The sequence below is a fragment of the Gorilla gorilla genome, chromosome 8 (assembly GCF_029281585.2).
Source record: "Gorilla gorilla gorilla isolate KB3781 chromosome 8, NHGRI_mGorGor1-v2.1_pri, whole genome shotgun sequence".
NCBI classification, from domain to species: domain Eukaryota; kingdom Metazoa; phylum Chordata; class Mammalia; order Primates; family Hominidae; genus Gorilla; species Gorilla gorilla.
Window position 1 is genome coordinate 32084752 of NC_073232.2, and position 26724 is coordinate 32111475.

At 43.5% G+C, this 26724-nt stretch overlaps 1 protein-coding gene across 1 annotated transcript; it reads left to right on the plus strand.

The window, feature by feature from the left end:
* The first annotated feature begins 367 nt into the window (after window positions 1-367).
* On the plus strand, window positions 368-26724 carry MSRB2 (methionine sulfoxide reductase B2). Its single transcript, XM_031015674.3, has 5 exons — window positions 368-546; window positions 9004-9104; window positions 15082-15158; window positions 24016-24163; window positions 25469-26724. Exons 1-5 carry the CDS (start codon window positions 429-431, stop codon window positions 25571-25573), a joined length of 549 nt encoding a protein of 182 aa, XP_030871534.2. The 5' UTR covers window positions 368-428; the 3' UTR covers window positions 25574-26724.

Below are 26724 nucleotides of genomic sequence, written 5' to 3' on the forward strand. Positions count from 1 at the left end.
GTGGGAGGAGCTGGGAGATGCAGAGATGGGTTGGGGAGGGTCTCATGGAAGGGAAGGGAGAGAGGAAGCGGGAGAGGAAGGGGGAGGAAAGGCGAGGGGAAAAGGAGAGGAAGAGGGAGGGGGAGAGAGAGGCAGAGTGGGAGGAAAGAGGGGCGGGGACCTGGGAGGGCCCAGGGCACATAGTGGGAGGAGTAGGTGGGAAGGAGGGAAGGAGGGAAGGAGGGAAGGAGGGAAGGAGGGAGGGGCAGGGGAGGGAGAAGAGGGGGAGGGAGACGAGGGGACTGGCGGTGTGGGCGGAGCGTGGGGAGGGAGGGAGGCCGACTAGCGCAGGCGGACGGGAGAGAATGGGGGAGGGGTGGGATGGGGGCAGGGGCAGGGACTGGCAGAGGGCAGAGGACAGAGGGCGGAGCGGCGCCGGAGCGGGCGTCATGGCGCGGCTCCTCTGGTTGCTCCGGGGCCTGACCCTCGGAGCTGCGCCTCGGCGGGCGGTGCGGGGCCAAGCGGGCGGCGGCGGGCCCGGCACCGGGCCGGGACTGGGGGAGGCAGGTAGGACGCGGGTCCCGCAGGCCCCGCCGCCGCCTACGGCTTTCGGCTTCATTTCACCGGCTGCACCCGGGAGCCTAGGGCCGGTCCAGGCCGGGCGCTGCCCTCCTACTGAGCCCTCCTCGGCGCGCCCCTGCTCCCCCGCCCCCAGCCCGAGGATCTGGGACAGTGGATTGTAAACTAGGTGGCGGCAGGGTGGGGACTGACCCCTGTGAGAATCCGAGGAAGTGAACAAATGATCCCCTTAAATGTGCGCATAATTTTTTTTTTCTTGGCTCGGGGAGTGGGGGCGTAAGTGGGGCTCGGGGGCCCCTGACCCCTATCGGGGACTCCAGGCGAAAGCCCGCGGCCTGGGCTGTAGCAGCCCGGCCCGCGCGCCCCTGCGAAGGCCCCTAGTATTTTGCATTGCAGCCCTCTTCGTAGTTCCGCGGGCTTCCCTCCAGCATCTGAGAAGCAGGCAGTTCAGACTTGGGGTTCCTGTGGGTGTTTCCTGCCCTGCTGACTTCCCATAAATGTGTCTAAGAGCCAGGGAGACTGGGTTGATCATTTGTTCCTTCTTTAAGGTGACAGCCATTGTTAATGACTGAGACAGAGACCAGGGCGAGTGTGTGTGTGTCTGTGTGTGTGTGTGTGTGTGTGTGTGTGTGTGTGTGTGTGTGTTTTCTGCTAAATGCTTTTGGGTCCTCTCTTGGATCTGGGTACCTGTACATTTCACCAAGCAGGAAGGAGTCACCTCGGGAGACCTTGCCAGCTACCCCTGTATTTCAGTTCTATTTCAGGGTAACTTAGTGCCCCAGGGGATTTGCTTCCTGGGCCGTTGCCAGACTGACCCACTCTGAATCCAATTTTATATGTGTTCATTGAAGACATTCAGAGATACCCAACTGATGAAAATGTACCAACTCATTCTGAGCTCTTTTTAGCCCCTGAAGTTTTCGAAATGCAATATTAAAAGAATACGTAACTAAATAAAAGCGTTGGCGTTGTGGAATGTTAGCTCATCCAACATGACTTCCAGCTATGGCCTTTCTAATCACTGGTGTCTCTAGTCAGTCTGATGACATTTGTTGTGAGCCTACTGTGTGCCAAGCATTGTATTGCTGAGAACCACAGGTGATAGAAACAGGTCACAGTTACCGACGAGCTCTCTATAACCCCTTGAAAAAGGATGGTGGTTTTAGCGGTAACTACTTCATGGCTGTAATTGCTGCTGTCAGAAGCAGCCTAATGAATTGCCCTGGGATCTGAAGTTCTCCAGCAACAATAAAATTTGGCCAGCCACCAGTAGGTAACAGGAGCTGTGTACCTTATCAGACACCCCTCCAGGGAATCTATTCAAAGGAAATAGTTCAAAAGAAGAACAAAGAGATATATGCAAAGATGCTTTAAGCACTAGTCTCTTACAAAATGGAAACTGGCTGTAACCCAAATCAGTTAAGAAATACTTACGTAAATCATGAAAATTCAATCCAACAAACTGTTAGGCAGCCATTAAAAATGATAAACAGGGAGTAGTTCTGTGGTGAAGGGCTTGGGTATGAATAGATGCAGATTTTGAGTCTTGGCTCTCGGTTACTTCCTGGCTCTGTGTCTGAGCTCAGGCTGCTATTGCAAAACACCATGGACTGGGTGGCTTCAACAACATTTTCTCACAGTTCTGGAGGCTGGGAAGTCCAAGATCAAGGTGGGAACAGATTTGGTTCCTGATGCAGACCTGCTTCCTGGCTTGCAGTTGACTGCCTTCTCACTCTGCCTTCAGGTGACTGTCTCAGGAAGGACCACTAATCCCTCAAGAGAGCCTCACCTTTATGATCTAATCTAAAACTAATAACCGCCCAAGCCCCATCTCCACATACCATCTCATTGGGAGTTAGGGCTTTAGCATATGGGAGCGGGGAGAGGAGCAGGGAGAACATATAATATTCAGTTTGTAACAATGTCTTTGGACATGTTTCTTGAATTTGGAAAGTTTAAACTTCAGATTTTTTTTCCTTCTGTCAAATAAGGATAATGATAATGGTAGGGTTGTTGTAAAGAATAACTTTTTAATTAAATATTTTGTTACAATGCTTGACACTTAGCAGGCACACAATAAATGTTAGTTATGATTACATAAATAAGTGGAAAGGACAAAAATGTAGCTACATTTAACTTACATCATGGGCTTAGGGAGTGTTGAGAGAGAGGGAGACATTGGGAGGAGGGAAATGAGAAGATATTGAAATGACAGTATTTTTTTCCAGTGCTGCAATTTCTCATATGCTTAGAGTGATTTTTTTTAATCCAGATTGACAAAGAGCAAACTGAAAAAGGAAAGTAAGAAATATTCTGGAGCAAAAAATCTGTTGCTTCAGGAAAATATTCTTTCTAGAGATGACTATGCTAGGAAACTGTCCTGGGCATAGGGTTAAAATAGTCCAGGCACTGGTGGGAGAGACTAGTTCTGCAGATCATAATGGGCTGGGGATTCTTTTAATACCAGTTTCTAAAGAGTTCCATTAGATTCAACACATTATTTATCAAAATGGAGTGGGCTTATGTGTGACAATTGGCAGTATAGCAACTGTGGCCAGGAAGGTTAGCAAAACCCTAAGGAGGCACCCAGTAGGTGATCATAGGACCAAGAGTGGATTTCCTTAGGGATGAAAAAATCGAGGCCCACCCTGTGGAACTTCTGACCAACAAGATATATGGCCTGTGCAAGTCACAGCACACAGAGAGAAGGGAACTCCAAGGAATTTGAGTTTATTAAGGCATAATTCAAAGTAAAGCTGTGTAGTTATCTCATGCAATAGCAGCAACCCATAAATGTTTTCATAGTGAAGATAGCAAGAGAATGTAGAGGGAATCTGGAAAATGTGTAGCTCCCAAAGGATGAGCACGTGGTGCAGAGGACAGAAAATACCTGCACACGGACAGAAAATACCTGCACACACACAGAAAAGGACACAACCAGTGTTGAAACCTCTCTCTAGCCAGGGTAGCCAGAAGACTTGACTCATTCCCAAGTGAGAGACCTTGTCGTGTATCTAATTTACACGTGCCTAAATTGCTGTTTGATAAAACTGCTCAGAATTTACTCATACTGTAATTTTTATTTAAACTTTGGTTGTTTTCTAAAGCCCCAGTGTGTTCATTTGCTAGGGATCCCATAACAAAATATCACAGGCTGGGCAGCTTAAACGATGGAATTCATTTTCATACGGTTCTGGAGGCTGGAAGTCCAAGGCCAAGACTTCTCCTGAGATTTGTCCTGAGACCTCTTTCCTTAACTTGGGGATAGCTGCCTTCTTGCTGTGTCCCCAGGCGGCCTTTTCTCTGCTGTCCCTTCCTCTTATGAGGACACCAGTCTTATTGGACCAGGGCCCCCTCTTAATGGCCTCATTTTGACAGGATTGCCTCTTTAAAGGCCCTGTCTCTAAATGCAGTCACATTTTAAAGTACCGGGGATTAGGACTTCAACATATGAATTTGGAAGTTGGGGGGTAGGGAGTGTCACAATTCAGCTCATAACATCCAGGTCAAAGAAACCTCTTAAAGTGATACAGCCCACATATAACCTGACCTGGGTGTACCCAACTGAGTGTTTGTCATTTTGCTATCAAAGCAAAGTCTGTCTGCCCTTGACTGAGCCTTCTAGGCTGGCAGATCTGCAGCTAAATGTTGCATAATTGGTGCTTGAACAAGAACTAGTCTAAACATTATTGCCTACCCACTAAAGTTTTTGCACACATTAAAAATAGTGTAAAAGGTCCACATTGATAAGGATTAAAAGAACCATTAAAAATGTCCTTTCATATTGTACTTAGATGAAGCCTCAATTCTTTTGGTTAGCAATTTAAATACTAGTTATATATTTTAAACTTAAAAAGAAAATATTATGGCGTGGCACTGTGTCACGCACCTGTAGTCTCAGCTACTTGGGAGGCTGAGGAAGGAAAATCCCTTGAGTCCAGGCGTTCAAGGCTGTAGTGTGCTTTGATCATGCGTATGAATAGCCATTGTGCTCCATTCTGGGCAACACAGTGAGACTCGGTCTCTTAAAAAAATTAGGGCAGAGGGAGAAGGTGGTGTCTGAAGAACAGATAGTCACTCTCTAATAGGTGTAACAAAATATAGAGGTGTGGGAGAGGGAGCTGGGAACCCAGACCAACTCAAGCCTTAGGTTCAAAGCGAAAGAAGTACATGTTTTAAAGCTCAATTCATGAGAGTCCCACTGACTTTTAGCTCTTCTCTAATTCCCACTTTCCAGTGTCAGCTACTATAGTGTACTGCCTGTTGAGTCACACGAAGGACAGTGCTTCCAGGAGACAATAGGGTTTTTTTCTAAGCCCATTCCACTTCCTGCCTGAAAGGAGACAGAAAGATAAAGCCAGCTTCACAGACTGTAAATTCCAACCTTCGTACCTGAAGTTGGTCCTCTTACCTATCCACAGGAATAATGCAAGATCTTTGCCAAAGCCAAGAGGAGGGTGTTTTATCATGATGCGTTTAGTCCTTTCCTTGACAAATGTCAATGATAGCCAGAGATTAGGTCTCACAAATTCCCCCACGGGACCAGAGTTTAGATCTGGGAGGAGGAACCCAGGACATACACTCTTTCTAGCAAAGCCTGTTCTTGCTCTTTTTAGTGCCTCTGGCTAAAGCATTCTCTTTTTAAATCATTTGGGGTGGCCAAGAAGAGACAGGATCCTGAACAGAAGTGGCAAAAAAACAGACAGGAGGAGGCTTGTATTAGTTTGTTTTCACAGTGCTATAAAGAAATACCAGAGACTGGTAATTTAGGAAGGAAAGAGGTTTAATTGGCTTACGGTTCCACAGGCTGTACAGGAAGCATGGCTGGGGAGGCCTTGGGAAACTTACAATCATGGTGTAAGGTGAAGAGGAAGCAAGCACATAAGCAAGCACATCTTACATGGTCAGAGCAGGAGGAAGAGAGAGAGGGGGAGGTGAACTTTTAAACAACCAGATCTCTCGATAACTCACTATCACGAGAACAGCACCAAAGGGGAAATATGTCCCCATGATTTAATCACCTCCCACCAGGCCCCACCTCCAACACTGAGGATTACAATGTCACATGAGATTTGGGTGGGGACACAGAGCCAAACCATATCAGAGGCAGTCACTTGTTCCACTGTGACAAGATGGAAAAAGGGTAGATGTAGGTATTAGTAAGTGTGATGGTTTGGTAGCAAGAAGGTTTGTGGCTTTTGATTTTGCAAAAGTGAAATCTGTTGAGAGGAAGGGGAGACGTAGTAGATAGAGACCATGGTTTGAGGAGAGTGGAAAAGGTTTTTTGTTTTGTTTTGTTTTGTTTTTTTAAATTTCAATAGTTTTTGGGCGAACAGGTGTTTTGTTACATGAATAAATTCTTTCTTTAATGGTGATTTATCAGATTTTGGTGTACTCATCACCCGAGCAGTGTACATGGTACCCAATGTGTAGTCTTTTATTCCTCATCCCCCTCACACCCTTTCTTCTCTGAGTCCCCAAAGTCTATTGTATCATTCTTATGCCTTTGCATCCTCATAGCTCAGCTCCCACTTATGAATGAGAACATACGATGTTTGGTTTTTCATTCCTGACTTACTTCACTTAGAATAATAGTCTCCAATTCCACCCAAGTTGCTGTGAATGCCATTATTTTGTTCCTTTTTATGGCTGAGTAGTATTCCATAGTATATATATACCATCATTTCTTTATCCACTAGTTGATTGATGGGCATTTGTGTTGGCTCCATATTTTTGCAATTGCAAATTGTGCTACTATAAACGTGTGTGCAAGTATCTTTTTCATAGAATGACTTCTTTGCCTCTGGGTAGATACCCAGTAGTGGGATTGCTGGATTAAATGGTATTCTACTTTTAGTTCTTTAAAGAATCTCCACACTGTTCTCCATAGTGGTTGTACTAGTTTACATTCCCGAGAGTGGAAAAGGTTTAAAACACTCATTGCAGAGAAATGGGAAGAGAGCTGACTGGGGAAAGATGGTTCCATGGTTCACTGAAACCCCAGTGAGATGAGTAACTTTGAGTTTATAAGGACAACCCTCTCCCCAGGTGGGGGATTTTCTCCAGTAGTGCTTGATGGTACAGGGGTAGCCATGGAGAAGATAGTTTTTTAAATAAGCTTTTTTATTTTGGAATAATTTTAGATTTATAGACAAGTTATAAAGACAGTACAGAGTTCTCAAAACCCCTCATCCGGATCCCCCTGGTTATCTTCTGACATCATCATAGTACATTTGTCAAAACTGTCTCTGTCTTTCCTTGTTTTTCATGACCTTTACAGTTTTGGGGAGGACTGGTCGGGTTCCTTGTAGAATGTCCCTCAATCTGGGATTGTTTGATGTTTCTCCTCACAATTAAACTGGGATTATGGGCTATTAGGAAAAATCTCATAGAGATGAAGTTCCTTTCTAGATTCATGTGCTCTTCCCCATCTCTCTCCCCAACACTGAGACACACACACGCAAACGTACACTCACACACTCGCACTTACTTATTTATATTTCTCTTGCTAAGCCATTTGAGAGTTGCAGACATCATGACACTTTACTGCTAAATATTTCGGCATGTTTCCTAAGACCAAAGATGTTTTCCTACAAAACTGCAAGACAGTTTTCCTCTCAGGAAATTGAGTACCCTTGTCTAATACACAGTTGATATTCAAATTTCCCACCATGTACCAACAATGTCTTTTATAGCTCTTGTTTTTTTTCTGGGATCTAGAATTTAATAAAGGGTCACACATTGGTTTTAGTTGGGGACAGTCCTTCTTTTGAATAATTTCCCTCAATTTTCACTTATGTGATTTTTTCTTCATGAGACACTGATTGAATGTTTTCGGCAGGAAAACTTTACTGGTGATGTTGTGTCCTTTCCAGGGCATCACATCAGGAAGACAGGATGTCACTTGTCCCACTGTTGGTGATGCTAACTTAGCCTACTTGGTTAAAGTAGTGGCATTTTCTTTTTTGTAATTAATAAACTTTGGGGTTGTATTTTGAGAAGATGTGACTATCTGTTCCCCAGTAGTCTTTCACCCAGGGGTTTTAGAATCCTCTGATGATTTTTACAAAATGGTGATTTAAAAAATTCTATACTTCCTTCTTCATTTATTACTTGACATTCTGCTTGATAACTCTGAAGGCCATTGAGCAATAGTAATTATCACATAAATACATTTTGTTTTGTTCCCAAAGTGTCGAATACCCCAAAAATCATGTGTTAACTGAGGTATATTCCATAGGAATTTCAGAGATCTATTTTCATAGCAAAAAGAAACCCCTGTAGTCTTATAAAGAGTATATTTAATAAAAGATACCTCCTAGGGGAGCCCTTGTGTAAAAATAATAACAGTAATAAAAAGAAAGAAGAAAACTTTTAATATATTAAATAGCCTAAAAACCTTTTAGCAAAATGTAAGCAATCAACTATATGTATCACTGGAAATGCAGTATTGTTCAGTATTATAAACTGGAGAGGAGATAAGTCTTTTCTTGCCGAAGGATAACTTAGGACTTTTTTTGTAACCTAAAATGAATTTCAACTGTAACTTCTGACGTGTTTGATATATAGGTGCTGGCATCACGGGCATTCAACATTTCATCTTCAGTGCCATAGTCAGATTACTAACCCTTTGGGCCTCTGTTTCTCATCTGCAAACTGAAGAGTTGGACACATTATAAAATCCTTTCAGATTCTTAATGTTGGATGATTAAAAACATTTATTATAGGAGTTGGGCTTCCTACTCCCTTTGGCTAAAGAGAGTATTGCTCTAGTTACTTGGTTTACACTCACGTGAATAAATGTAGTAATATAGATGCCAAGGCGAGTAGGAAAGAAGAAAACAAAATATGGACAAAAACCATGAAGCATCATAATAGATTATGGTAGGTCTGTTTCTCTTTCAGGACTATATGCTATGGGAGTTTCTTCTTTTGTTCCATGCAAGAAGATTTTTAAAATAGAGACCTCCCTTGACAAAGAAAATCAGAGATATCCTTATAAACTAGCAAGGGAGAAGAGTTTAATAACCGACTAGCTCACAGTTCTTTTCTGTCCAATGCCTCAACTACTTCTGGTTAGATTCTGACAGCAACTGCTCCTCTAAAAGTCATCAGAGAAGAGAGGATCAGTTTCTACCCTTAGGTACCCGAAGGGAATGTATTCCACATTCTTTCATATTTCTGCTGCCTCTTTCACTTCTGTGCCCCAGGAAGACTAGAAAACTGGCTCTCTACTTCTTGTTAATTTCTTATTAAATTAAATAGTCAGTGAAGGCATTTTGTGCCTCAGCCTTCTGGTCCCCATGAAGAATAAACTCGTGGGAGAGAGAGGAAGGGACTGGATTATTCTGCTGGGTGACAGTATACTTAGGGAAAAAGGCCAAGGAAGAAAAGTCCATCAGGCATTTTTGTTTTAATTTTTAAAATTCCTGTTTAACAATACAGGGTCTCTTGCAACGTGTGAGCTGCCTCTTGCCAAGAGTGAGTGGCAAAAGAAACTAACCCCAGAGCAGTTCTACGTCACAAGAGAAAAGGGAACGGAACCGGTAAGCTAAGCTGGTTTACAGTTTTCTGATTGCATGTGTTGGCAGTGAGGGGGCAGTTGGAATAGGTCCAGCTATGAAACCCAGCTGCCCAGCAACACTCCACAGGCCTGGTCTTCCTCTTCCATTGTGCCCTTCTCGGGGTGTTGATATCCATCGAGTTGTAGAAACCTGAAACTTTTCTGTGGACACAGCATCTCTATTCTGACTCCTAAATAACCTTCCTGTCATTTCACTTCCATGCACCGCTGTCACCTCCCCGTGGGGCCAGGTCACCATCACCTTCTCTGTGCATGGCCATTCTTGCTCCAGCCAATCCATTCTCCACACTGCAGCCAAAGAGTTCTTTGGAAAACACAGATCTGACCATATCACTCCCCAGCTCAAAACCTTTGGTGGCTGCCCAGTGCTTTCAAGGAAAAAGAAAAGTATGAGATGGCTAAGAAGGTCCTAACGGCCCCTGGCTCCCACCCCTATCCTCAAATCCAGCCATCTTCCCTCTTGACCCGGTACTTTGGCCACACCACCCTTGAGCTCTCACATGCCCTGGGCTCCCTTCTCTTTTAAGGCCTTTGCACCCAGCTTTCCTTCTTCTCTCCCGTCATCCCTCCCCACACTCTCCACCCATTCATTCAGACCTACCTTGTAGCTCTCAGCCCAAATCTCACTTTCTCTGGCAAACCTTCTCCTAGCCCCCAGCTAGGGTTGCTTCTAGCAGAACTCTTCCTTCATAGCATTTGCCATCACTGCTGTAACCCCTGGCACCTAACGTGGTGGCTGGCCATAGTAGGCATCTGAAAAATCAACTTTTGTGAATGTTGAATGACTGCCAGGTAAGAGGTGGAAACATTATTTAAACTGCATTTGGCAATCTCAGCTTTCATTCATTTTCTGAGAGAACAACCCTCAGTGGTTCCTCATTATAACACCACTTTTTACAGTGCTACATATCTCTCTCTCTCTCTCTGTCTATGTGTGTGTGTGTGTGTATATACAAGTTTCTGGGGTACTTGAGAAAATTTGTTACACATATATAATGCATAGTAATCAAGTCAGGGTATTTAGGGTGTCTGTCACCCGAATACAATACATTTTTGTTAAGTGTCATCCTCCTACTCTGCCATCAAACACTGAGTGTATTCCTTTTCTCTTACTGTATGTTTGTGGACTTTAAGCCACTTCTCTTCATCCTCCCCCTACCCCCTGCTTTCCAGGGTAGGAAACCCCCTTTCCAGGCTCTATTATCCATTTTTCCACTCTCTACCTCCATGTGTTCAAATTCTTTAGCTCTCACATATAAACAAGAACATAGTGCCGCGTTTCTTAACAAGTGGTCTGTCTTAGACCCAAATATAGCTACTGGAGTGTAGCTTTTTTGAATTGAACTTTGTTATTAGATATTTTTACTAGTGAAGCAGATCCCACAGAGTGGACCCCAGCCATGTGGCTTCAAACATAGTAGAGTATGAATGTTTTTTCCCTTGTCAACACCTGCAAAACTCATGTCACTACCCACATGCACTGCCATTGTAATCATGGTCTCACCCTCAGTTTTTCCAATGCTAAAGTCATCAGAAGGGCCAGCACATCCCAATAAAATCCCCTGAAATGCTGGTATTTTTGAAAACTTCCTGTAGGCGGGATTTTACTAAAGCCCTCGTTGGGAAAGAGACTACATTAGCCATTTGTGTAGATTGCACAAGGGAACCACATGATACTCTGTGAGCAGTTGTATGTATTCCCAGAGTATTCTAAGCCAACCCTAATTCTCAGGTACAGAGCCAGGCAGGGCTTGGTACATAGACAGACCCTAGAGATGAGCTGCCAGATGTTTAGGAAAATAAATCTGTGGGCTTCTCAAACAGATGGTGCAATATACTCTCTGCATTTGGCCATTTGACAAAATGAGCATCATTCATTATTTTAACTAATGTTATAAATCCCTTTCCATGGATCCATTTCCACATTTAACTTTTTAGAGTATTGCAGAAATGTAAGCCTTCATTAGCTTTGTTCACCTAAGAGAAGAGAAATAAAACATCGAAGGCTTCTCTTTGGTGACTCTAAATTAAAATTCACTCCTGCATGTTTTTTCTTGGGCAACAGTAATATGCTAGCACTCTGCTAGACCAATGAATAAATTTACAGGATGGCTGAGCAATAACTGAAAGTCAAGTATCAATAGAAGGGAGGTTTTATGCAGGTCATTCTCTGTCTACTCTCCAGATCCACTCTCCGCGGGCTCCCCTGCTCTGAGCTCTAGGAAGAGTGAGCAGCTCCCTTTCCCCCTAGCTATTGATTCAGTTTAGCCAGTGGGAGACAACAGTGAGATCAAAAGGTGGGATGGAGAAATCGCTAGGGCCCAGCGTTCTCTCTGTGGGGCTGCAGGATGGCAGTGGCTGTGTTCCTGTACTGCAGGTGGCAGCTCTTGTAGGCAGCCCTCCCCTGCAGGTGCAGCCTCACCAGGTTCTGGCCACTCCCTCTTCCTTTGTCCCACAGGCCTAGTGGAGGCCATGGCTTCTCAGAGTCATTAGCCCAGGGATGCGTTGCCCTCACTTGTGGATTTCCATTGGCCCCGTCTGCACCTTTGTAAACAGTCCTGTGTGAAGTTATCTGCAGTCATCCCTCTTGAGTGTGTCGTCTGTTTCCAGCAGGTGCGTTGTATTGACAAGATGGAATGGTGAACTGCCATTGGTCCAGCAGACCTTGCAATCCCAGGGGAATCTTGAACGTCATTCTCTCTCTGACCCTGGCCCCTCCTTGTGCAGCCAGGCATTTCAATTCTCTCTTCTAAGTATTCTTGAATCTCTTCTCTTTCTTTTATTTCCACTGCTCTGCCTGAGCAGGAGCACACTCCAGGCCTGCATGTGTGATGGAGGTCGGATTGCCCTCTGCCTCTGGTAGCATCTTGCCCCATTCCAGTTCATTCTTTACCTGAATGTCAAGTGATCTTTCTAAAAACCAACTCCAATCAGGTGTACACCCAGTTCACAAGTTTCCTGTAGCTTCACATTTCCAGTAGGACACAGTTTAAGCTGTTTGTCATGATCTAACCATCCCCATCTGGCCTGGTCTCACCTGCCTTCCGGCATCATCTCTCTCCATCCTCCTCTTTGCCCTCTTCTTTCATGTGAGCCTTGCCCAAGGTATTCTGCCTGCCAGAAATACTCTTCCATTTCCTCATTCAATTAACTCTTACTCTTCAAAAGTCAGCTTAGTGTTGGCATTTTTCTATAATAAACAACAATCAGTTGTGCAATTTAGAATAATAATAAAAGGTTAAGAAATAAAAAGACTCCCTCCCATCTCAAATAATATCTGATACAGACAGCCTTTGTGGAAACTCCCCCCTTCGTAGTGAAGGGTACAGCGCTACCCGAACTCCATGCCATCTCTATCATAACTGTCACCACATGGTATAAATTGTCAGCTCACGTGTGTCTTCCTCCCACTTAGGGAGCAAATTCTTTGAGTGCAGAAACTGTTTTGCTGCCCACCTCTGCAACATTAGCACCCAGCTCAGACTGGGTTTATATTAGATTATCAGGTCAATACTAGAAATGAGATAGAAGCTGAGTTTAACCCTAAATAAGTTACAGGACTTGTATAAAATTGGAGAGGGAGGGAAACGTCAGGAAGCTAGGCAAGGAGAGAGTGGGTAGATGTCATTTCAGAAACTATGTTGGCTGAGTATTCCTTTTCATTGATTTTTTTTTTTCTTGAGATGGGGTTTTGCTCTTGTTGCCCAGGCTAGAGTGCAATGGTGCAATCTTGACCCACTGCAACCTCTGCCTCCTGGGTTCAAGCGATTCTGCCTCAGCCTCCCGAGTAGCTGGGATTACAGGTGCCTGCCACTACACCCGGCTAATATTTTGATTTTTAGTAGAGATGGGGTTTCACCATGTTGGCCAGGCTGGTCTTGAATTCCTGACCTCAGGTGATCCACCCGCCTTGGCGTCCCAAAGTGCTGGGATTACAGGCATGAGCCACCGCACCTGGCCTTCACTGATGTTTTAATTTTTATTTTGCTTACTGTGATAGCAGTTATCTATCACTTCCTCTGTCCAACTGCCCCCCTGCAATAATGAAATTATGTTTTGAGTCTTTCCAGGCTGTCTGGATCCTATGAAAAGGCTTTTCTAGATCAGCCTTGGGACTGGCAGTCCTGTTTTGCATGCATTCATCTTCAGCCCAGGTGGGAAGGATGGGAAACTTCCTCTTTTTTTTTTTTTTTTTTTGAGATGGAGTCTGGCTCTGTCGCCCAGGCTGGAGTGCAGTGGCACAATCTCGGCTCGCTGCAACCTCTGCCTCCCAGGTTCAAGCAATTCTTCTGCCTCAGCCTCCCGAATAGCTGGGATTACAGGCATGCTCCACCATGCCTGGCATTTTTTTGTATTTTTAGTAGAGATGGGGTTTCACCATGTTGGCCAGGCTGGTCTTGAACGCCTGACTTCAGGTAATCCACCTGCCTCGGCCCCCCGAAGTGCTGGGATTACAGGCATGAGCCACCACACCTGGCCAACTTCCTCTTCTTCACAGCTGCTAACTATTGCCAGTGTTGGAAGCAGGCATTTGAGGGGACCGGCCATAAAGGACCAGCTCACTACTGTTCAGATTTCTGCAGCTAAGTTTAGGGTTTTAAAGAAGGAAAACATCCAAGTGTACCCAGATGGTAGGCTCAGTAGGTTAATTTGAAATTGTCTCTTATACAGCTCACTGCAAATGTGCTGTTAATACTACCACAGGGAATTTGGATGTTTAAACTGTGAATTTTTTTGAGTTGGGAGGGATCTGAAGATTTCCTGAGTCAGCTTTGTCACTTGGTGAGCTGTTCTGTGCTCTGGCTTTCCTCTGGCCCATAGGAGGGGACAGTGCCTGCCGCCAGGCCCTGTGATAGTGGATCTTCATGGTCAGCTTGTGCAAGGGTTGTTTTTTCTTTAATTTTCTTTGACAGGGGAGATGACAAAAGAAATTGGGCAAAAATGGTCTTTAAAAAAAAAGTCATCAGCCGGGTGCAGTGGCTCATGCCTCTAGTCCCAGCATTTTGAGAGGCTGAGGCATGCAGATCACTTGAGGTCAGGAGTTCGAGACCAGCCTGGCTAACACGGTGAAACCCCGTAAAAGTACAAAAATTAGCCAGGCATGGTGGCATGCACCTGTAGTCCCAGCTATTCGGGAGGCTGAGACAGGAGAATCACTTGAACCTGGGAGGCAGAGGTTGCAGTGAGCTGAGATCGTGCCATTGTACTCCAGCCTGGGTGACAGAGTGAGACTTCATCTCAAAAAAAAAAAAAATCAAGTTTGAGAAATAACATTTTAAAAAATATTGACTTGGCTCATTCATTGACTTGTCTCCTTGTTCCCCTCTCAGAATACCTCTGAAAACTTGCAAACCCTGTAACCCACAATGAACGCAGTAATTTCATCTAAGTAGTAACCTGGGCACTGAGGGGGTGGGGAATCTAGCTCATTATTTAACATTTATTAAGTATGCTGTGTCCTAAACATTATGTGAAGCATATTAAAGGCAAAATGCCTGATCTCACTGAACTATGCTTCTTATGTATTTATATTCTGTCTTTAATTGGAGATTTCAAAGTATGTTAGACAGTGGACTAGAGTCCTGTTGTATTAACTCTTTTAAAAGGGAGACCGAAATCTCACACGATCACAGAGGACAAGACTCTGTTTTCTTGCTTTTTCACCGACTTTGATGCCCTTGGATGAAAAGTCCTGTATGAATACAAAGATTGTCAAAGTCATAATTTGAATATTGGGTGCAATAAAGCCCAGGCTGTAAATACATCTGCAGGCTGCTTCATTGGGTACATTATAATTTTCTTTCTGGCGTTATTTGCACTTCGTCAAATTAGTACAGAAATTCCTTGATTTGGGGACTTACCCAGGATTTAAATCTGCTGTTTCAACTCCTGCCAGTAGTATGAGAAATCTGAATGTGACATATCTAATTTACTTTCAGCCTTTCAGTGGCATCTACCTGAATAACAAGGAAGCAGGAATGTATCATTGCGTGTGCTGCGACAGTCCACTCTTCAGGTAAGAATCGAGAGCTACGGAAGGAGACCAAACCTCCAGGTTCTTACTGCTCTATTTGAGATCTTGGATAAATAAATACCCGTAATACCCATTTTGTTTTTTAAATTGCTCTTCTCATTTTGCATTGTTGCTGTAAGGAGAGCTATTCATATAAGATAATTCCCTGTCTTGACTTTTTTTTCTGGCATTTAGAGCCATTAACAAGACTACTTAGCTTATATTCTTCCTTTCTCTATCCTCAAGAAATAGCAAGGAAATAAAACTCAGTGGGCACCTTATGATAAAGCTATTAGAGTTTTTTTTTTTTTTTTTTTAGAGGGAATGTATTTAAAGAAATCTAAACCATGATTATATTTGCTGGGCCATGTGATTAAAACTCTCTCCCAGGGAAAATGGGTTTATAATTTAATTTAGGAAATGTAGAATTTTATGAGGATAGATTCCCCACAATGCTTGACAGTAGCGAATACCATACCCTCTTCTATATAGCTAAAAGTAAATTTATTTGTCCCTTGATTTCAAAGCCTCTTTTAAGTCAATCAGGATCTGAAATCTCTCAACAAAGGCTTTTTTGTTTAGACATGCAGGAAACAGTCTTAAAAAAAAGTAGATTCGATGGAGAAGAAAGGAAAATATCTTTGAAGTCCTATTTTTCAGAACTTCAAAGATGTTTTCCTTTCTTTTGCATCAACCCTAAATTGGTTTAGAATAAAATATAAATCAAGCCAGCTCTGTGCATCGCCCATTAGGCAGTGCTTCCTTCTGTCCTCTGGGCTTTGAGCAGTCTGGGCCTTCCTGCCCGGCTGGCTGCTAATGTGGGCTGCCTTAGGAAGCCGGACCCGCCTGCAAGGATGAGGAGCGATTAGCATCGATTTTCCTCCGTGCTCACAGATGGGCAGGCCTTTGCCCGGATGCATTCACGTTGGCATGGGGGAAACTAGAAGGAGGTTAATTTTTGCACAGTAAAATGTGGGACTCAGGTTTCTGAGACAATAGTTATTTCTTGACCTTTGGTTGTGTTAAAGAGGAGAGGTAGGATTTTGAGATGGCCCATGAGCTTTCAGCCATAGAACCATGCTGCCAGCGTGTCAAGGGCTCCCTTGTTACCGCAGGCACCAGGCAGTGCTCTGTCTCCCTCTTCGCACTGTGAATACAGAAGATAAATCATCCTGGCAAAAGCATTCTCTTAAATCACAGTCTTCACTCTTCCCCTTCCTTGATGTTCCGGTTTCTGCCTCTGAAAAAGAGGGGGCCTTCTTCCCTTCCTTTCACCTTGCAGGCTTAGTTGTGGTGTCAGAATCCTGGAGCCAGGAGGGTCCTGAGTCCAGAACAGAAAGCTCTGTCCAGTAGAACTTCCTGTGGTGATGGAGATGTCTGTATCTGGCCATGTGGTAGCCGCTCATCACATAAGCTTGCTAAGCACTCAAGGTGTGGCTAGCATGGCTGAGAAGCTGACTTTTTCAATTTAATTTTAATTAATTTAAACTTAAATTTAATTTTAATTAATTTAAACTTAAAAGGCCACATGTGGCCAGAGGCTACTATATTAGCACAATGCTAGTTCAAATTAAGGAAGTTAAGTGACCAACCCCAGGTCCTGGAGGTTGTGAAGCAGCCAAGACTAATAGGAAAACCAGCCGATTCTCCAAAAGCCCATTGACCAAGTGGCCAGTTGAGGAGACTGCCAATTCACCAACCTTATTTGTTTTTGTGTAACCATTTAGTTTGAGTTGAAAAGTTTCCATTTTGCATTCTTAAAGACTTCTGAGTTTGTATCTCTTCCCCTTTCCTGTTGCTGCTACTGCAGCCGAAGGAAATAATATATTCCTGAAGATTATTTATGTTCCAGAATATACTATTCTTAAAGATGCACTCATTTATGGGAGAGGCAGTAGAATGGTTAAGATTGCCAAGGTGTATATCCTGGCTCCATTGCTGTGTGACCTTGAGCAAATTTCTTAACCATTCTGTGTCTGATTTCCTCACCTGTAAAATGAAGATAATAGTACCTAATTCATAAGGTTGTTGGGAGGATAATCTGAGTCATGAATTAATACATGGAAAAGCATAGAGCAATGCCTGACATGACTGACTCAGGCCAGGCACTTGATGCAAGTTAGTAATGATGTTTTTGTTGTTGTTGTTGTTGTTTTGTTTTGTTTTTTGAGATGGAGTCTCGCTCTGTCGCCCAGGCTGGAGTGCAGTGGCGTGATCTCGGCTCACTGCAACCTCTGCCTTCCAGGTTGAAGCGATTCTCCTGCCTCCTGAGTAGCTGGGATTACAGGCATGTGCCACCGTGCCTGGCTAATTTTTTGTATTATTAGTAGAGACGAGGTTTCACCATGTTAGCCAGGATGGTCTTGATCTCCTGACCTCAGGTGATCCACCCGCTTTGGCCTCCCAAAGTGCTGGGATTACAGGCGTGAGCCAGTGCACCCGGGAGTAATGATGTGTTCTTAAGCAATAGATCCCTCTTAGGGCTGTATACATGAATGCACTTTTGATCCTGAGGAATTCTGGAGGATATATTCTAATTAATGAGAACATACAAATGCAGACTATATTCCTGAGACTTCTTCCTGTTCAAGAGGAGTTTTAGAAATATATTCTGGTTTTGCCTCTCATTTTCCTTCTCTTTCTGTCTCTGGTCTCCAGTCTCTATAGTAGGAAGCAGAGATACAGAAAAAATAATTCCTTCAAATGCTTGTGTGGAGTGAAAGTGAAGGGAAAGTTGGTCAACCAAAACTAAGTAGTTCTTTTAACAAGTAAATGCAGGGCTCACTCCTTTGAGCTCCCTGCTCCAGCTCGGCTGCTTCCTGCCTGGGACTTCCCTTCATGCTGAGCTGGCCTCCTGGGATCTGCTCAGCCCCACTAATACTAATTGAAATTCCACTTATTTTTGGATCCCAGATTTCTCCTGAAACCTTCTCTGATAGCACACACTGTGGGTTTTTTTTTAATCTGCTTCAAATTCCTATTAATTTATCAGTATCACACAATTTAGGACCTAATTATTCTCCTATTGGATCAAGTATTTTATTTAGTTAAGGAGATAAACTTGATTAGCTTTCGAGTCCCTTGGCCATCTTATGCTTCTTGGACAAGGCTCATGGAAGTTGTTATGGGATGAATTGTGTCTCCCAAAAAGACATGTTGAAGTCTTAATCCCTGTAAGCTGGGAATGTGACCTTATTTGGAAATAGGGTGGCTGCAGGTATAATTAGTTTAGATAAGATCATATTGGAGTAGGGTCAGCCCTAATTCCAAAATCACTGCTGTCCTTATAAGAAGAAGAGAAGCCCAGACAGAGAGGAGACAGCCATGTGAAAACGGAGGCAGAGATTGGTGATCCGCAGCTACAAACCGAAGACTGCCTACCTTAGAAGGTAGGAAGAGGCAAGGAGGGATTCCCTAGATGCTTCAGAGCCCTGTGGACACCTTGACTTTGGACTTCTATCTTCAAGATTGTGAGAGAGTACCACCCATTTTGTGGTACTTTGTTACAGCCACCTTGGAAACTAATACTTAGATGCTCCATAAGTACTTATTGATTGGTTGATTAATAATATCCATCCTGCTGCTTAGACATCATAGCAATGTTGGGACTATCAGAAGCTGTGGTTACGGGCTGAGCGTGGTGGCTCATGCCTGTAATCCCAGCACTTTGGGAGGCCCAGGCGGGTGGATCACTGCAGGTCAGGAGTTCGAGACCAGCCTGACCAGTATAGCAAAATCCTGTCTCTACTAAAAATACAAAAATTAGCTGGGTGTGGTAGCACATGCCTGTAATCCCAGCTACTAGGGAGGCTGAGGCAGGAGAATTGCTTGAACCCAGGAGGTAGAGGTTTCATTGAGCTGAGATTGAGCCACTGCACTCCAGCCTGAGTGACAGAGTGAGACTCCATCTCAAAAAAAAAAAAAAAAAAAAAGCTGTGATTATGAAATCACTGTGAAAATGTGAGGGAAGTGGCTGCAACTTCTTGAGCACTTACATGCCAGACACTGGGCTCTAGTACTTTGCAAACAATCCTCACCCTCCAATAAGGAGCTATTAAGACCCCCGCTTAACAGATGTGAAAACTGAGGCTTAAAGAATTTAACTAACTTGCTCCAGGTCACTTATCTAGTAAGTGATAGTGCAGGGATTTGGGCTCCACTGCACTCTTCTTGAGAGTGGGAAGCACCCCAGCAATGAAGGAGCCCTCTGGGCATGTGGCAGGTGCCATGCCCAGGCTCTTCATGTGCATCATTTCGTCAGACCTCTCGGCAGCTCCCCGTAGTGTTATTATCATTCTCATTTCACGTGAGGAAACTGAGAGCTAGGAAGATGAAATAACTTGTCCAGGGTTCTGCAGCTTACAGGTAGCCAGCCAAAATATGAACCCACAGTTTGGGACTCAAGAGCCCACATTCTTCACTAGCTGAGCTTCCATTAAGCCACATGGGCAGCTCCGTTGACATAGGTACCATCGCCTTTTGGTGCCTGCTTTCCTTATTACAGGTGTAAGTTTCCCAGAAGATATAACCAGCCTCTGAGAGTGATCCCAGCCAGTGTAACTCATGAGTTCCCTTTCCAGAGCCTTGTTCCCAGCCTCATCCACCAGACTTAGCGTCATTCTCCTCATCATCCCATAATTGTTGGAATGAGTTTGATGCACAGTTTTGGAGAGCTTCTGCCTCTCCAAATCACAGACCTTTAATCAAAGGTGTCTGGGTCAAGAACACTTTCCAGAATGTGTTTTCACACTCCTAGGGACTCCAGACTCTCTTTCCTTAACTTGGAATGAAGTGACATTGCCCATCACTGCCACTTCCTCTCCTCCTTCTCCCTTTCTTCTTCCACATGAGCCTATTTGGAATGTGTTTATTAAAATCTATTGTGGGATCACATATTTCATGATCATAAATCTTCTTAAAATAAGAGGAAACAGAGCCTGATACTAGTTCACCTTTTACGTAATATCCTGATGTCGTATGTACCATGAGTAACTAAGTAATATTGTTAAAAACCTTCTGTATGCCCCATTCCCTCAAAGGAATAGAAATTCTTCTAAGAGGTTAGGGTTGTCAGTTATCACCAAGTGCCTGTGCTGTTGGTTTGGGACCTGTAGAACTTCCAGAAATCAAGGAAAACCAAAGCAAAACGAAACAAAGTAAAAATCCCTTAGAGTATATGATTCAGAATGGTTTTAGTTCTTCAAGGGCAAACCTTACAATCTGCTAATCACTTAAATATGTATATTGGAATTTCTGATTGGCTTTAATATTTTGGTTCCCAGTCTTAACTTATATATGTTAGGCCTCTCATATTACTTGGTAAAATCTCCAGATTCTGCTAATTGCATCAATAAAGGTTTATTGTTTCCCATAAAATGCTTTAATGAGTTTTTATTAGCCTTAGTTTCATTTATTTAAAAAATTTTATTGCATTCATAATTCTCCATCAAAATACCTTTAATGATCACTAGTTGATATATAATGTTGAGGATGGAAAGACTGGGATTAAAAGATACTTAATGATGTTTTTCCCTGAGCAGAGTGGCCAGATGAATGATTTTGAACCCCTGGAGGAGGGTTGCAAAGAATCCGACCTGAATATGCAGACATTTCTAGCTGGACCCACAACTGCTCACATTCCATAGATTTCTGGTATTAATAATAAAAAAAATTAAAAAATAGCTACCGACTCAAGTGCCATGTGTCAGGTACTATGCTAAGCACACACACAGAAAGTGAGGTGATAATGCCATTGCTATTGTTAGCTTAAAACAATCATACAATCTATAAATTTAGAAAAGGAGACTTTATTTCTTCTAAAGGGTTACAGCCTTCAAGGTGGCCATCCCACAGGCTAGGAAGCGAGCTCCCAGCCAAGAGCAGATGCAGGCACTTGGAAGGGGGAGCAGCTGAGGTAGGAGCTTTATGCTGAGGGGGTTGGCTAAATATACCTATTTAACAGATCACAGGAGGGGCTATGAAAATTTGTGAAGATGGTCCTGACATACACATATTGAACAAACATGCATGTAACATATGACCTATGTTTATTTGGGGGTAGAAACTTAACATTTAAATGTATTATAATTAGATCCTATACATCAAAAGGTCTTTCAGGATATGAAGGCCCACAAGTGCACAGCCTCTGTAAACCATCCAGAACCAGTTCATGGTCTTTTAATCAGGAGAAAGTTACTAAAATCAGTCTCTTGTGCAATCAAAGCTGTAGCTACGGCTGGTGGAACAGAGGGTCTCAGCTAGTCAGTGTCTGATGGTAGATGGGCTGCAATTGCTTCAACACTGCTTATCTCAAGGCCAGTGATTGTTTAGCTGCTAGAGAAGAAGAAAACCCCTGTGGCAGTTAGAGTTGATTCTTTAAGTGTAGGGGTGCATGACTTCACCCTCGCCTGGCATGGCCTTAGGTCCTGTTTATAATTTGGTGTATTATTGCCACAAAGAGGCTGTTCTGCCAGTCTTATGATCTCTATTTAAACATTAATGCTGGTCACTTGTTGTGTCTAAACCACAAAAGGGAGGGGGTATAATGAGGTGTGTCTGACCTCCTGTCCCATCATGACCGGAAACTCGATTTAAGGGTTTTTCTGGAGTCCTCTTGGCCAAGAAGGGCTCTATTCAGTCAGTGGGTGGCTTAGAACTTTATTTTTAGTTTATACTTATCTACAGACTAGGATGCTGAGGCTTCAAAAAATTAAATGACTTGCCAAGGTGATACAGATGTAACAGACAGATCCCAGATTCACACACAAATCTTTCAGAAGTCAAAGCCCTTCCTCTAATGGCTATACTTGTGGTTCTTAAAGCCTGGTCTGAGGACCCCAGAGATTCCTGGGGGGGACCTTTCTAGGGGCTTTTCCAACCACACTTGAGACCACTTGAGGCCACATCCTCTTATACTCCAATCAAAACAACATAGCAACAGACTGAATTCAGAGGCACATATGAAGATTCAGTTGTCTTTTTTTTAAGCCGGATGTTAAAGAGCGTTGCAAAATTGTAAAACAGTGCAACTCTTCTCATGAAATGTTTGTTTCATTTTGAAAAGTATAATTATTTGCCTTAAATATATGTTATGTTAACATATAAGAAATTTATTTCAGGTTGAGCATCTCTACTCTGAAAATTCGAAATCTGAAATGCACCCAAATCTGAAACTTTTTTATTTTTTGAGACGGAGTCTCGCTCTGTTGACTGATCTCCACTCACTGCAACCACTGCTTCCTGGGGTCAAGTTATTCTCCTGCCTCAGCCTCCCAAGTAGCTAGGACTACAGGCATGCACCACCATGCCCAGCTAGTTTTTCTATTTTTAGTAGAGAGGGGGTTTCACCATGTTGGCCAGGCTGGTCTCGAACTCCTGAGCTCAAGTGATCCGCCCGCTTCCACCTCCTAAAAAGCTGGGATTATAGGCGTGAGCCACCACGCCAGCAAAATTCGAAACTTTTTGAGAACCAACATGCTAGTCAAAGGAAATGCTCACTGGAGTATTGCAGATGAAGGATGCTTACCATCAAGTAAAATGCAAAATTCAAAAAGATCTGAAATCCGAACCACTTCTGGTCCTAAGCATTTCAGATAAGGGGCACTCAACCTATATTAAAAAAAAATTAATGCACACATATTTTTAAATTCTCAGTTATAATGTATAATTTGTTAAATGTTGACATATGTAACTCACAGACAAAAGCTCTCAGCAATCCCTATTAATTTTGGGGACACAGAGGGGACATGAGGGGTGCCGAGACCAAAATGTTTGAGAATTGCTGCATTACACAATTGTTTCTGTGGGAGTTTGTGCTGTCAGCTAGGCTTCCTTCTGTGTTCATAGTCTAGGGATTTGATTCTTTGCTACTTTTTCTTCTTAGATTAGTTTTTTTTTTTTTTTTTTTTTTTGGCTGGGTGTAAAATTCAGTTCTTCTCTTTCTTCCTTAGATAGAGAGAGCCATTTCCTTGCCACAGCTATTTTTGAAGTCTATTTTCCCAGTGCCACTTAAGGGAGCTTATCCATGAGAGCACTTAAGAGGGTGGGTCTTTGGTGAGTGGATTTGCCTGCTGTCCTTCTCCTTGTGCCAGGGTCATGAGTCCCTGGGAGACTTCTGGAGGGTTAGGTTTCACTGCAGTGATTGATGCCAGGTACCCAGGCGTATTAATTAATACTAATCATCACCATCACAGCAAGCATTCAGGGAACTTACCATGTGCCCAGCACTGTGCTAAGCTTTATATCACACTTCACAGTTTCCCCTCAAATCCTCAAAACAGCCCTGTAGGGTAGATATTATTCCCATTTGCTAGGTGAGCAAACTGAGGCTTCAAGAGCTGTGGTTTCACACAGCTAAGAAGTGGCCAGAGGCAGCTTTTGAATCCCTGGTCAGGCTTCTGTGTTGAGATAACCTGAAATTCCTGTTGCCAAGCATGACTTTCTCATCAGACCTTACACTTCTGCGCTGCTCTAAGATGATGATGACTTCCTCCGAGCATTAGTATTTCGTTTTGATTTCTCCGTTTTTGACATTTTCAACACATGGGTTTGATCTGTGTTACCTAATATGCAACACAGTTCGCAAAACACCATGTGTTTTTAGATCCTTGTTGGATATCCAGAAAGAAGTCTTTAGCATCAAAGGATCAAGAAGTCCTTCCACTTCGAGAGGCAATGGCTTCGATAGTGAAGGTGCAGTGAGGACGATTCCAGGGGGACTGACTGTCGAATAACTGGGCATGGGATCTGGCAGAGGAGAGTGGGAACAGATCCTGCTCCCTGGAACAACACATCGGGGCACCTCTTGGCATGTTAATGACAGTGTCATTAGCAGCTGTAGTATCGTTTATGTCTTCCACAGTTCTGAGAAAAAGTACTGCTCTGGCACTGGGTGGCCTTCGTTTTCCGAGGCTCATGGTACATCTGGCTCTGATGAAAGCCAAACAGGGATCCTGAGACGTCTGGATACCTCGTTAGGATCAGCTCGCACAGAGGTTGTCTGCAAGCAGGTGAGGTTTCTTATTTTGTTTTACTTTCCCTGATGCTGCCCCCAATGCCACAAAGAGCTCTCTTGTTCTTGGCAAATCTGGTGTCCTTTTTTAGGGGTACTTTTGTCTTCAGAACACATGGGGTTTCTTTTTTGTTTTGCTTTGTTTTGTTTTGTTTTGTTTTGTTTTGAGACAGAGTCTCGTTCTGTTTTGCAGGCTGGAGTGCAGTGGCATGATCTCAGCTCACTGCAGCCTCCACCTCCTGAGTTCAAGTGCCTCAGCCTCCCGAGTAGTTGGGATTACAGGTGCCTGCCACCACACCCAGTGAATTTTTGTATTTTTAGTAGAGATGAGGTTTCGCCATGTTGGCCAGGCTGGTCTCAAACTCCTGACCGCAAGTGATCCACCTGCCTCGGCCTCCCAAAGTGCTGGGATTACAGGCGTGGGCCACCACACCCAGCCCAGAACACATGGGGTTTCTACACATGCCAACAACGATCACTCTCTCCCTTCAATCTGGGCACTGCAAAAAAGAGAAAAGGCTTCTCCAGCCTCTCTCTAATGTGGCCTTTCCTGGTTCTAACCTTCCACAGAGATGAGAACAGAGGTAGGATCTTCACCTTCTTTTGAGCAGGGATAAGGAGCAGGAAGTCCTTATCCTGTCAGAGTGACTGGCATCTCATCTTTGACTTACCCAGTGTGACTGGCACCTCTATCTCTCCACCCTCCTTTTGCACCCTACAGCGTGTCACTGGCCTGCAGAGCAATGCTGCAGGTGACGTCAGCACCTCTGCCTTCTGTGAGCCCCGTAGGAGAGAGTGGCTTAAATCCAGATCACAAATTCATTTTGATATCCTTAGCTGCTCACATTTTCTGACTCATGGGTTTTGTAAAACATTAGAGGCAAGCTGATTAAGATAGCGTGGTTTTGCCTTAAGTAATAAATAATAATAATACACTGGGTACTACAATATTATTCAGTACTTACCCAGGAATTATGTTAATGCTTTACATGTAATATATCAATTAATTGTCCCCACAGCTCTCTTATGTAGGTATGATAATTATCCCCATTTTTAGATGAGTAACTGTGAAGGCCCAAATTTAATAACTTGCTCACATCCTATTGATAAAGTAAAACTATTTACCATGACTGTGTTCTGTTTTCTTTCATTTCTTAATTGAATTCGGATGCAATAGACTTTTTCTCCTAACACAGATGTCAGACTCCGGAGTGGAGTGATTTTGGGGGGGGTTCGTCTGTCTGGTTTTACATAAAGAGCTTTGTTTGCATTTGGAGATGACAGAGGCTTCTGTCCTTTGCAGTGTGAAGCTCATCTAGGTCACGTGTTTCCTGATGGACCTGGGCCCAATGGTCAGAGGTTTTGCATCAACAGTGTGGCTTTGAAGTTCAAACCAAGGAAACACTGACCATCTTCAAGAGTCCCGTTCCCTTGCCACCCCTTCATGTGCACCCTCAATTTCCACAATTCACTTGAATGACTTGTTTTATTTGCAATAAAACTGGGCTGAGTTTGCTGCTGTCTCCAGCGAGTTATTCCTTCTCTTAATTTATTTACCTGGAATCAACTTAATCCTGTGTGTTAGGCTGTTCTTGTGTTGCTATAAAGAAGTACCTGATCAGGATCTGGGAGAATTTGGAAAAAGAAGAAAAACTAGAAAAATAAACAAAATTAAAAAGAAAAAAAAATACCTGAGACTGGGTAACTTATAAAGAAAAGAGGTTTAATTGACTCACAGTTCTGCAGGGTGTACAGAAAGCATGGTGCCAGCATTTGCTCAGATTCTGGGGAGACCTGAGGGAGCTTTTACTCATGCCAGAAGGTGAAGGGGGAGCCGGCGTCTCACATGGCAAAGCAGGAGCAAGAGAGAGTGGTAGGGAGGTGCCACACACTTCTAAACAGCCAGATCTCTCAAGAACTCACTCACTGTCACCAGGACAGCATCAAGCCATGAGGGATCCACCCTCATGACCCAGTTACCTCCCGGCAGGGCCCACCTCCGGCACTAGGAATTATACTTCAATGTAAGATTTGGAGAGGGAAAACATCCAAACCATATCACCCAACTCCCACTTGGAGTAGAACTTCACAGAACGACAGAAGGACAGCTGTTTCCATCAAACACTTCCACAGCTTCGCCTGAGACAAGGGCATGACTCTGGGAACATCAGAAGGCTGATGGACTATTAAGCCGAACAATTCCTACAAAAATTCCCTGCACCTCCCACTGCGTTTCAGTCCTTGACAGACATAAGTAAGGGATCAAGTGAGAAGAGGAAGGAAAATACGGGATCCAAGGAATCAACAATGCCAGCACTGAAGAGCAGGATTACAGAGGAGCTGTGCTCTGGGAGCATATATGGTGATCAATCAGATGCATGACTTTTTTTTCAAAATTTTAAATGTCTTGAGCATGCTACTTCCAACCATTCTACCCACAAATAAACTGCAATAGGACTTGGTTAGATTTCAATGATTATGAATAAATGTTCACCTTCATACCTTCTGGTTACAAAGCTAAACTTTAAAATGTCCAAATAAAATATTCACTAAAATTTA